Source organism: Cryptotermes secundus, unplaced genomic scaffold, assembly GCF_002891405.2.
Source record: "Cryptotermes secundus unplaced genomic scaffold, Csec_1.0 scaffold73, whole genome shotgun sequence".
Classification (NCBI taxonomy): Eukaryota; Metazoa; Arthropoda; class Insecta; order Blattodea; family Kalotermitidae; genus Cryptotermes; species Cryptotermes secundus.
Genome location: NW_019738871.1, coordinates 1,966,030 through 1,979,137, shown reverse-complemented (window position 1 = coordinate 1,979,137; position 13,108 = coordinate 1,966,030). Strand labels below are relative to the sequence as shown.

Here is a 13,108-nt window from a genome sequence, read left to right as displayed (position 1 = left end):
ATTTTGCTACGCATGTTTCCAAAATGAGTGNAGAAAGTGAGAATGAGGAAGAGGTGGACAGTGTTGCCAGTAAGAAAGTATCACATGGTGCTGCGCTTAATCATTTGGAATCCTTACTAGACTATCTTGAGAGTGAAGAGGACAGTTTATTAAGTGACAAGCTAATATTACGTAGGCTTCGTACGGATATCCGTAAAAAGGAAAATGCCGCGAAAAAGCAAAAGACAGTATTAAATTATTTTAAGTGTTAAGTGTGACCGTAAAAAGTGCTGGATGTTGTTGAACAGTGATTGAAATAACTAATTCATACTGAGTGTAATGTAAAGAAAGTATTAAATAGGCCATGAGATGACATAGAAATGAGGATGAATAAATTTAAATACAGGTAGGTCTATAGTATTATGAAGGTATTAAAAGGTAAAAGGTAAAGTTGTTCCTCTGCTCAACGAATTAAGCCCTACGCCATTAAGGCGTGTGGGGGAGTGGATGTATAGATCCAAATTTTCTTGACCTCGGCACTAGTTGGAGGTGAGTGGTCAGCTTCACGCCCCGGCCGCTTTACCCCCGGGGAAAGAGCCCCCGGTACCCATTGGATAGGAGGTTGGATGGACCCCAGAGCCGGTCTGGACGATTTGGAGAAGTTAAAATTCTTGACCCTACCGGGACTCGAACTCCGACCCTTCACAGTCGTCCAGCCCGTATAATAAAATTTGGCTTAACCGGGTTTTCGATTAACCGTGACTTCCATCCCCACCATTAGCCCGGATAATCGAGAGTTGACTGTAGGTATCTTCACGAGATCACTCCTTATTTTCATTGAAAGCAAACTGGGTTATAAAATCATCATTTACATGACAATATAATCTGTAATATTTTCATTATAATAAAACTGCATTCAACTACCTCTGAACTCATGAGTAACTCTGGCCAGGGCGAGGATGGTTGCAGATATCAGATTTGGTGAGCCAGCAAGCCCAGCTAGCAGCAGTCCTATGTAGTCTCTCATCGTATCTTCTCCTGAATACTCCAGCTTCTGCAAGACATACATACATGTACCCTTTATGCCTCTTATCAATAATTACATACCAATTTCCTAGTCAATCTGATGCCATATTTCTTAAATTTCTACAAACGGAGCAGCAATCTCAAACCTGAAACCTTCTGCATGGAAGGCCAGAGACTTACTCTGCGCTATCCAGGGGACCAGTGAGGTTACATATACATTGAAATCTCGATCTATTATTCCTAGACGTATCACTTTCCTGGATCCATCGTTCAATTTCTGTGGTCCCTGAACACATCCTACTTAAAGTATGGAAATAAAACCTGCATCAATTGTTCTTCAATCTATCATTTTCCTGCATCTATTGGTCAGAATTTTTAGTCCTGAAGAACGTTAATCCTGGATCGATTGTTTTTAAGAAAGAGAAACACCACACATACAAATCCTAGTACTCATTGGTAGTAGTACCAGCAGTTGATGTTTCTGGAATGTGGTGACACAAGTTGCAGTTTTCACTCTGTGCCATTAGCTGTGCACTGTGCAACCCTGAGTGCATCTTCCTACCGGAAAATAGGCTAGAGGGGAAGGGGGCAAGTGACAGCCTGCTCATGACATCACCAAAAGAGAACAAGCGAACATCTTTAATATTGGAAGGTTGTTATTCAGTTTGAAAAGGTAAGGTGCTACTGTAAATGTGTATATGTGGCAGTTTTTATTAATTTCATATCCCTTACATCTACTGTTTTTCCACATGCGTTTTTTCAGGAACCCCAATGAAAACGATGAATCAAGGTTTCACTGTATATTAAGCAATGAAAAGTAGAAACTTTGGTTGGGTGCTCACCTGCATCACACGACCAATCAAAACCAGCAAGCTATAAGCTGCTGAGCGACATTTTTCATTGATATCCTTACAGCAGAGTATGGCTTCAGGAACAATCTGCTGCAACACATCCAGCTGGGAGCGATCTAACCTCATCACAAGATGGCTGAGGCATCGGAGACGTGGCTGAAAGTATCATTAGTCATTTATTGTTGAATACAATGACTTCGTTCATCTGTATTCAGAGGAAGGGGGGACATCACAAAAAAGCACCATGAATGACCAACTGCTTTGTTGGCATTCTTTGCCTTATATCGTTAAGGCGATAATAAAGAAGAATGAGATGGACAAAACTTGCATCACACATGGACAGCAAAGAAATATGCACAAAATTACGGTCATAAAATTTCAAGGGAAGACGTCATTTGACAAAACAGGCATACATGACAGGGTAATATTGAAGTTGAACTTAAAGAAGATTTTGAAAATGTGAACTACACTAAGCTCGCTGAGAATAGTAGGCCTCTGTGAGAATGGCTATGAACCTTCAGTTTCTGTGGAAGGTGGGAACTCTTCTACTGCCTAAATATCACTGTATTCTGTGTTCAGGTATGTACTTTATGAACTTTAACCCCCCCACAAAAACACATCTAAAAACTGCACTGCACAAAATTTGCAAACAATTTTGTCACACTGTGGCTACTGCACCTTGGCAACAGCATATGGATATTCATGTCTACAGGCTCCAGCATGCAATTTGCTGCTTCATACAGAGACAAAATGACATTTCACACAATTCTGATCAATAAATGATTTTCATACAAAATGCAATTAAAGCTCCCCCTGTGTTGTCATACTGGACTTCAGTTTAATTACATTTTCTGTGAGAATTATGTGTTGGCCATAATTTGATTAGTTCTTTACATGCTGAGTTTTCTTATAAGCTAAAATGCCTTCCTCACTTTCTGTTACAATGAAACTAATAATTCAGTAAGAATCAGAAGCAAAACGCCTGGCTTCATTATCCTCTGACACCATCAAACATAAGACATTTAGATGAAGAAAGATACAGGTATCTTGTTGATAGTATAGAAAGGGTTAAAGGTAAAAATATCTTCCCTCCAAATTTGTCTAAAAGTAGGACAGCATAAATTATTTAGGTAAATACAGCATTTACAATACTGTAGACAACTATGGCTATTCAGAGATAAATCCTTGTATAACAAATGTTGCAGCTCAGTCATTTGTACTCCTGTTCATATTCTGGTGGGGGGGTGCAGTACAAGGTTCAAGTCTTGGTCCAGCTATCTGTCTATGGTTTTCCATGGCTTTCCTGAGTATCACCGGACAAATGCTGAGACAACACCTTAAAACAAACCGCTAAACTTCTTTCTATGTCCTTTTCAATTCATATTTGCAATCACTGTACCACTGAATAGCATAATTTGTGTTAGCAGCATGAAGTAATCCACAAATAATGAAATATTCTAAGCTAAATGTAAACAATAAGCATAATAAACACAGTACATATTTTGTTTCCATTATAATAACTGAAGTTTTCTTCATCAGCATTTCTTTGGATGACAAAATATCTGAATGCAAACACCATGCCACATAAATTAAACATATATCAAGGAATATTAACTCACTCCTTTGGTGAAGGCGGCTGAGGTCGACAGTGAATGAAGGAGGAGTTTCTCTAAATCAGGCAGAATGTCACTCACAAACGCTTTGCAAGAATCTGAACTGCTCCCACACAATTCTTCCAGCAACCTAAGAAGAAAAGAGAATAATCATTAAACCTAATATGTAATTCTTTAAATTCTTTAACAGTGAACCATCATCACAAGAAAATGTGTGACTTTATTAAAGCATGAAGAAAATATGGCAGATAGCATAATGCATGAGACTGAGTATAAGCATGTTCTTTGTACTTTAGCACACCACAAAATGGCATGGGAAAAAAGCACCTTCCCCTTCAGAACCCACATGAGTCATTCCCATACCACACTCTATACACATAATTTATGCCAAAATATTTCTGAGTTTTCATCTTCCTTACTGCGGTTAACTTTGGTATCTCATGTACAAACACTGAAATATATCTACACACAGCCTCTATCAGTATATACTACGGCTATGGTCTGTCACTCCCACACTGTACCACATAAATGATGCATAAGGGAGGAAAAAGTCTATATTATCATGTGCTCCAGAGAAAAATAATGAAAAGTAAAGCTATCCCTGTACCAGGCCATGAAGGTCCATGGGGTTGTGAGACATTGAGGGTCCCACATTATCTAGACAGTTGGCTCAAAGATGGCGGTAAGGTTGTCAGCCTTACGCGCCAGCCATGCTTTACTCCCCAGGAAAATTATTTTAATTAATTCCTGGTACTCATTTCTGTTAGAGGGTGAGTCAACCACAGGGCCAATCTAATGACCTCATCGGGATATGAACTGCGACCTCCCGGCTTGTAGCATAGTGCCTCAACCAACTGCACTACCACGTGCCCCGAAAAATAATGAACGTTAGTAAAATTGGTACTAGGTACTTCAGAAATGTGCCTCATATATTTGGTATCTCCCAATTTCTCTTTTCATGCGCTGTAAAACAGAGTACCATTAAAAACTCGAACAGAAAAACATCACATAATGACTAATTTTCCTTTCACACTCATTCACCTGTAGGCTTTCTTCTGTTCATGGTGGTTTTTTGTATTTGATAATCTATTCTGACAAATGGAAAACAGTTGAGCAAGCCGAGACTTATCCTGATAAGGCAAAAGTGCTCGCAGAAGATCCAGAACACTTTCTCTTACAAATGCATCCATATCTGCAGCATTTAACTTCTCCAGGGCTCGATCAAACAACTCTTCGCAGAGTTGAGGACTAGCAATTTGCAAGTAAACCTGTAACCAAATAATTTTTACATGGAAAATGTAAAAAAGAATCTCAAAATTATCCTACACTAGTCACAAGGTTGTAGCTTCACAGTTACTGCAAACTCAAATAGAAGGTTGTTTACAGACATAATGAAGTGTCTAATAAAATCACAAGATGCCGAATACTAACTTTTCTAGAAAAATGGGTCTCAGTTTTTAATAAACAAGAAGAGCTTTGAAATTATGCCAATTTTAGGATTCTAACTTCACTGTCTCTATTCAACTCTGTCCATATATTCACAATTCAAGGCTCTTTGTCTCTCCTTGCTGTTGTATTTTGCAGAGCAGCAGTTTTCATCTACAATCTTATATACCTGATGATGACCAGTTAGGCTGAAACATGTGGTGTTAAAATAAATAACAAAAAGAAACAAACGGCCTTGAAGTACGAATTCAATATATGGATGGGGTTGCACAGAGATGGTGAAGTAAGAATCCTAAAATTGGAATACACAGTGCAACAGGAGGCTTCAGTACAATATAATTGCAGTTACACCTAAAAATGAATTGCAAAGCAGTACCTTAACAGTTTCATATGCAGCAAGCCGCTGACCCTCCTCGTCTGTGCCTTTTGGTTTACTGGTGTAGAGATTGAACAGGATGGGCAAGTAGTTCTTAGCAAATCGAGCCATTTCCTTCACATTGTCCTCATTGTTGGCTTCTTGGCTACTTGTTATCAGTTTGCGTAAGGCTGACATTGTATCTAGCCGTAGATCTTTGTACTCTCCAATTGCTGTTCCCAGTACTTTCGCAATAACCTTACAGAAAGAGGAATACAGGATATGACGGTAAGTGCACTGTGACTTGCAATGAGAAAATCGCAGGAATTTCTTGCACCATCAGCTAAGAGCAACATCAAAGCGAGAGACAGGGACTGGTGAAAACAGCAGAAAAGCAAAATACCCAACTGAAGAAATAAGCAGTTATTTTCAAACAAAAGCAAAATGATTAAGAGCAAATAAAAATACACGAGAATGGCGGAATGAAACTGAGGATTTAGAAAACAGACAAATGAACATCAACAAGAACAAGACTTGAAAATAGCACACGTACATGTACTCACAAAAAAAAAATCCTCTTATAGTGTTGAAAGTATTAAAATCTATGAACGCAAAACAGACTATTAGGCATAAAAAAGACAATTAAACTTTTATGGATGGGCTAGTAGTGACCTGGTCAAAAGACAAGGTAAAATTAAGACAAGGCATCAACCTTTAAATTATATACAGGACAAAATGTCACACATGAGATGTGCATGACATATGTTAAAGGTTAAAGAGAAAAACACAAACAGGCTACAGCCAGAACCTCCTATATACAGAAAGGAAAAGAAGGGCAGAGGTGCACTGATGTAGTTACAAAAATAAACAAGAGAATATGGAAGAGGAACAGGCAGCCAGAGAGAAGTGGGGAATGTCCCAACTTTCATAAAAACAAGCATATCCTTAAATACGAAATATCTTTCACTTGTATCAATACCTGGTAAGATAGCAGAATTTAGATCTGTTTTTAGAATGCTCAGAGAACACGCACTCATTTAATTTTGTACCCAAAGCTTCAAACTTTAACTTCCAAAATAATATTAATTCCTAATCTTCATATATCATAAATGTCCTAGAATTTATTTTTACCGTTCCTTCATCACAGTGGGCAATTCAAGTCTATTTTGGCTCAAAATTCTGCCCTTCTGTTCAGGAAATTGTTGGCCTCCGAGTTCCTGCTCGGCATATCAGACTTTGTACTGTTCAATGTTTGCTCCTCATCTAAAAACTGTCCCTCTGCTAGATGTGCAGCTGCTGCTAATGTTGTCTGCAGGGATGTTGACGTATTAGGAGCCAGGAAAGTTCTCCCCAAACGATTTTTAAATATAGTATAATTGTTAGTATTATTATTTGCACGTACAATAAACAAAAATTAAACAAATTATTATTATTATTATCCTCTCTGAAAATCTACACTCTTCATTTCTCAATTAAATATTTATACGTTTCATTTCTCAGTTCTCAATAACACTTAGATTTATGTTAATGAAATTATTATTATTGCTATCATTATCATTTGTTTGTTTGTTTATTTGGCTGCATTATTGATTTATGTTAATGAAATTATTATTGTTGTTGTTTGTTTGTTTACTTGTCTGTATTATTGTGTTTTCCTCCAGCGCTTGCCTGTAATTTGTCTTTGACTTTATGTTGTGTTTGTCCATAATGTAATTATTTGTATCTACCCTGTGCGCTGTCTGTAATTGGCCTTGCGGCTGTTGACTCGTCACATAAATAATAAAGAATTGAATTGAATATTATGTGTAATTTATACAGACTGTCCGAATATACCTTGAAGTTATCCTTAAGATCGGTGGGATTATTACAGAAGCAAGGAAGCAGGGCCCAGATCTGAGACTGCAGAAGCTTATAACTGTGGACTCCAACACTATCAGGCCCATCTTCTAGAGCAACACTTCGCTTCCTACAAAGTAAATAAAAAATAAATCTTCACACATGCAAGAAAATTAACATATCAAGTTCACTGGTATTATACTTTGGAAAAATCACTGTGATAGGTAGTCTTTGTTGAAAGTGCTTTTTCAATATCCTAAATTCTTTGGATTACATATGGTTATTGGGGTACCAGCATTCTCTAGAAATTCTCCTTTTCTCATCTTACCTGAACCTGTTTTTTTTTCTTTCCTCTGCGCAGGGCATCTGCTCCCACATGTTTCTGAAACAGTTTGTACTTAACATGGAACTGTTGTCATTATTCTTACCTGCAGATAGTTGCCAAGGGAAGGAAGTAGCTAAGGAAAAACTTGATCTGGGAACTGCACACATTTTCTCGTAGCACAGGGAGCAACCAACTCCGTTGAAACTCATAGTTTGTCTCCTCTCCAGTTATCTGTCATAAAAGAAAAGTCAATATGTTTTCACTATTGAACTTTTCTTCACAACGATTCATGATATCACAGCTAATGCTCTACCGCAAACTGTCTTCTCTTTTCCACAATACCAATGACACAACACCATAAAGTTTCATACGTCACTTGAAGCTTTCACAGCAACAGTAGCCAAATGGCCTTCTTGGCCAATTAGCTATGTCAATGTGGAGTTGATGTCCAACACTTTACAGCCTGCCCTTCCAGGCTGGGGCAGACAACTGTTTTGTGAGCAATATGAAAAAACAGCACCCATCACACAAACCCCTGATGATGGAGACAGAGAAAGTCTCTGACACATCAGACACCAATAACAACATGGCTGATTGCCCAAATACAATTCATTATTCTACAATATCATGTCTGTTTTGCAGAATTTCCTTTTTGAACAATAAAATGTATACATTAAAAAAATAACTCTATTTTACAGATGTAACAGAAAACCCATGCCATCACTCTAATCAATTCCTTGTACCTGCAGAGGAATGGCATTCAGTACAGTCTCAGGTCCCAACGAACGAATTGCTCTACCCACAGCGAACTCTAGCTCACTTATGTTCGAAAACTTGTATGAATCCCGCAGCTCAGCCATCAGTTTCAGGCAGGATATCATGAAGCCACTGCACGTTGCACCTGCCACCTACAAATATTCAACATGGATGAATCAATCAGTAAATTTAATGGACTGTCTCTCTTCAGTTTTATGTACAAAATTCCTTGACAAGTGTCTACAGCACACTACAAGGAGATATTTTACCTGGAACCATACAGCCAGAAGATGCAACACATGACACCATGCCGAGTGATACTGGTAAGTGAGACCATTTTCAATCATACCAAATAACTTTCCAAGTGTCTGATAATGAGCCTTGACAAGTTCAACAGAACAGGCTGGGCCAATACAATCTTCTGTCACAGCTTTCAGAGTTAAGGTGGCAGCACTCATGACCTCTGCTTTGTCAGACAGCCACAGCCGAGTGCCAGCAGAGAACAGACGAGACAAATGTGCAAAACACAGTGAGAGGTCCAGCCTGTGACATAAACAACAGCCTAAGTAATATAAAGGCAAGAAAGGAATATAAAGATGGGTGAAAAAATTGTGTCCAGGAGCTTAAAAAAGCATTTTGTCTACAGAAGAGACTGATAAGAGGCATACATGTTTAATTTTTTCACATTTTAACCTGGGGGGGGGGTATTGTCAGATAAGACCTTATCACATTCTTCCTCATTTGCTGTAATCTATACAGAAAAGCTGGCAAATATTACATGCTAATATATTAACATCTACACAACTCACTGATCTGTTTCTGTACATAAAATTCCAACAGTTTTGATTTCTACAACCTGAAAAACCTCACAACGCCTATGTTCATAGCCACAAACATACACACACAAAAAAATTGTAAAAAAACTGTCCCCATGCTCACCTAATTAAGCACAATACCATGAAGCCATATAAGGGAGTGGACTTACACATCCATCTATTCTTAACGTCTGCACTAGACAGAGGTCAGAGGTCAGTGGTCAGCTTCACATCCCTGGCACTTTACTCCAGAGGAAATCACACCTGACACTCCCTAAACAGGAGGCCAGGTGGACCTCAGAAAACAAAAGAAAAATCTCTAGTCTCTGCCAGGAATCAAACCTGGTTCCTCAGCTAGTAAGGCCCTAGCCTATTGCTATACCAACTGAATTTGTCCACAATCTAGCACCATAACAGAAAGTTAAATAAGGAGCTAACAAGTAGTTGCCATGTTGTTAATTCACATTCCAGGAAAATATGAATGGAATTTATGCATTACCAGTAAACTCCCATTTATCTGGTTTACTGGGAGCATTCCAGCATTCACTTGGAAAGTATGAGAAACAAAATTATGTGATTACTACATTTACCTAGCTAGATTAATATAGGCCTCTTGCATGACAGCAAGCCACGCCAGGGTTGGCTGGGGATCAGTTGGAGCTGGCTGATAGTCAAACAACGCTGTAATCAGCTGAGCATTAAGCTGTGGTGGCAGGGACAAGGAAGGAGGCCGTGACACAAACAGGCCATAAAGATTCTGCATGCAGCATGATGTGACTAGAACATTACCAAGGGTCATCACCTTGAGGACACTCTCACATGAAGCCTGCAAGAAATATTACAACTTTGAATTATTCAATTAATCTAATACATTAACACACCAGACAGTAAAATTGAAATCAAACACCTAGCAGCATCGGACCTCCCCAACACCATACAGTAACTAGCATGTCAATAAAAGAAACATGAAACAGTTTAATGTAAGCCTTACATCAAAATTGCGCACGAAAAAAAAAACTCTGTGGTTCTATTCCGCAAGTGAACTATACTGGCCGAGCGACCACCACTTGTTGGTAAAGTTAGTGCCAACTTTTGCAGATAGGGGGTGTCCCATGGTCAGTGCAATGCATCCCCACGGACGTTAATTTCAGATTTCTAGACCGGAGCCACTATTTCCTTGAAATAGCTCCTCAATTATCCTAGCGAGGCTGAGTAGACCCTGTTCCAGACCCACTACTTCTCAGAAAATTTGGTAGCGCCGGGAATCGAACCCAGAACCTCTGGATCTGTAGCCAGGAATTCTGACCACTAGACCACAGAGGTGGTCCTAAAACACACCAGACAGTAAATAGTGTGTCAACAGAAGAAAGATCAGACAGTGCATGGTAGACCTTACATCAAAACTGGACATGGTGAGAAATAATTATTCAGGTTTGTACTCCATGATCATTACTCCACAGCACACACCACCACTTACTGCTCTTCAGGATATCACTCTGTTGTATGTGTCAGAATTTCCCAAACATTTATATCCTATATAAGACGTGGCAATCACTGGGCCAGAAACCATTCTATCAGACATACAAATGGTGCCACTGGAAGAATCCACAACACTTGGAGCCCGTTCTTAATGACAGACTACAGAGAAATGGCATACCTTTAGCTGTGGTTTGGGAAATGTAGCAAGGACTTCCTTCAGCAAGCCAAGACTGTGTAATGTTGTGGTAGAAGCCCCACTCTCAATCTGCTGGATCAAATACTTAGCTACATGTGAGGCAGCAGGATGGTGTTCAGGAGCACCTTCAGTCATCAACAGACTACTGCCCTTCAGAATTGCACAAACAGCATGTTGTGCTGCTTTGCGCACCTAATAAAACAGAACACAGCTTCAGAAGTGAAAAAGGAAAGCATTTGTCAGGGTGTATGCCAGGACAACAGACTTCAACCAGTTCAAACCGATATGCCACCTGTACTTTACGAAGGTCCGTTTGTCCAATATACAGTTGAACACTTCACCTATGATGAGCGCAACAAAACTGTGAAGCTCCACCTTACTAGCACCTAAACAAGCAGAAGACAGCAGTACGGCACAATATACCACATTCAAAAAATTACACTTACTCTTGCCTAATACCATAACATAAAATGTATTAGTTTTAATCTTTTATATGAAAATGGTAGCTCAGCTGTCCTAACACCACACAAGTAACTTATCTGTGCTTTTAACCTCAGCTGGTTGGTGTATTTGTAACTCGTCTTCTATTTGGACACCACTAAGATGAGTTATATTATCAAGTTGGCCAGTCCAGTTGGGTTCAGTAATTTCAAGTTCTTTCCATTCTTGTCCACCAGAGGTCTCCACAGTCATGTGACTACAGAGGCATCTAGGAGCAAAGCAGAGCTCTTTGTGGGCTTTGCGAGTGACGGGTTATTTTACATACAGTAAATGTATGAAACAAGACCTATAGATTTACTTCCCTTTCAAAGGAAGTCTGCTACAGATTTTATGCCCCCCCCGCAATCCCTTTAACCTCGGCTTGGTTTGACGCGGCAAAATCTTGGGTCCAATGGTGAACACGTTACTATTAGACAAAGGCAGACTTTATAAGAAACTTATGATTCTGACATCTCAAGTGTTTTATATATGTGAAGCGCAAAGTTTGTTTTATATAGAACACCCCTTGAAGATGGTCTTGTATGACTGAAATATGTTGGGGTTTTAACAACACATAATCAACATAAGGAAACAAACTGCATACACTCAGACTTCCTGGGTTTTTGGACATTGTCCACCACCTGGTATTCTAAAAACAAGAGAAAGTGTTTCAGAAACTTGATTTTTCCATCCTCAGGTGAGAGAGGAGACACCTGTTCTTGACTGCATTGAAGTTAGCTCTTTCTAAGGGACCCAACACAGTAGGTGTCTCCCCCTTCATCTGATGATGGAAACAGATCCAGTTTAAAAAATGCTGTGTTCTATAGCTTTTAGAATGCCAGAGGGACAAAATCCAAAAAATCCAGTAATTCTGAGTGTTATACACCACCGTTAGAACCCTTTAGAAAGTAGATATACTTAGATGGAGATTTACATCTTACTTAATATTAAACTGAGTACATCATCTCTCCTACGGCTTCATCATAACAGTGACAGGGTTACCAACCCAAATGTTCAGATTGCTATGCCATGCCAGAAGATCAAATAATCAGCAAAATGTGATTTTCCACATTCAACATGTTTCTTGGCCATTTCACCTGCAAAATTATGTTTTGAAGCTTACACATTTTACCTTGTAACTGCAAGTCCCATAATTTGTTAAACAGGCCTACCCATAATGTGTTCATGATCATGAAATGCTTTATCAAATATACATACGCCAAGGTGTGAATTATCAAATGCAAAAAGTTCAACATTTCATCAGCATGAATATTATAAATTTAATTGTTTGTTGCATCCTGTTGTGTATTTTAATGGATATTAGATTTAATTTTACCGACCACACAACACGTTTTTTATTTACCGTCACACTACATGTTTCGACCTCAAGAGGTCATCCTCAGGTGTACGAACACAGTTTCACAATCACACGCAATCACATTTCGTTTTTCCACTTATTTTTGATCCTGTATCCTGTTCAGGTCCATGCTCAATACAATACAATGCTAATACAATAAAAAAGCTTCTAAGAACAAAACATGAAACAACGGATAAATACAACCTTTGTGGAGTATACCAGATGACGTGCAAAGATTGTGACCTAAAATACATCGGCCAAACAGGACGTAACTTCAGAACAAGATACAAAGAACACATCAGGGAAATAAAAACGAAAGGGCAGAAATCAAAATTCGCCCAACACATACTGGACACAACGCACAATTACCACACCATAGACAAAGCAATGGAAATACTCCACATAGAAAAGAAAGGAAAAATGCTGAACACACTAGAAAGCTTCCACATATATGAATTAACTAAGCAAAATCTACAAATGAACGAAGCTTTGACTGACAGTTACAACCCGATTTATGATATCCTAATAAAAGCATATCAAACGCAAGAAATATAATATATCCCAAAACCACCTACTTATCCCCTCAGAACCCCA

At 38.8% G+C, this 13,108-nt stretch overlaps 1 protein-coding gene across 1 annotated transcript in view; it reads right to left on the bottom strand.

Annotated features, from left to right (window-relative positions):
• LOC111871055 (RRP12-like protein) overlaps window positions 1-13,108 on the bottom strand; it is a 32,811-nt gene that overhangs the window by 12,609 nt on the left and 7,094 nt on the right. The window contains exons 6-16 of the mRNA XM_023863805.2: window positions 10,660-10,869; window positions 9,593-9,828; window positions 8,457-8,730; window positions 8,175-8,339; window positions 7,535-7,662; window positions 7,104-7,236; window positions 5,292-5,528; window positions 4,511-4,737; window positions 3,476-3,599; window positions 1,848-2,012; window positions 904-1,033 (exon numbers count right to left, since the gene is read on the bottom strand). Coding sequence (XP_023719573.1) covers window positions 904-1,033; window positions 1,848-2,012; window positions 3,476-3,599; window positions 4,511-4,737; window positions 5,292-5,528; window positions 7,104-7,236; window positions 7,535-7,662; window positions 8,175-8,339; window positions 8,457-8,730; window positions 9,593-9,828; window positions 10,660-10,869 — 2,029 coding nt within the window. The remainder of the gene's footprint in view (window positions 1-903; window positions 1,034-1,847; window positions 2,013-3,475; window positions 3,600-4,510; window positions 4,738-5,291; window positions 5,529-7,103; window positions 7,237-7,534; window positions 7,663-8,174; window positions 8,340-8,456; window positions 8,731-9,592; window positions 9,829-10,659; window positions 10,870-13,108) is intronic.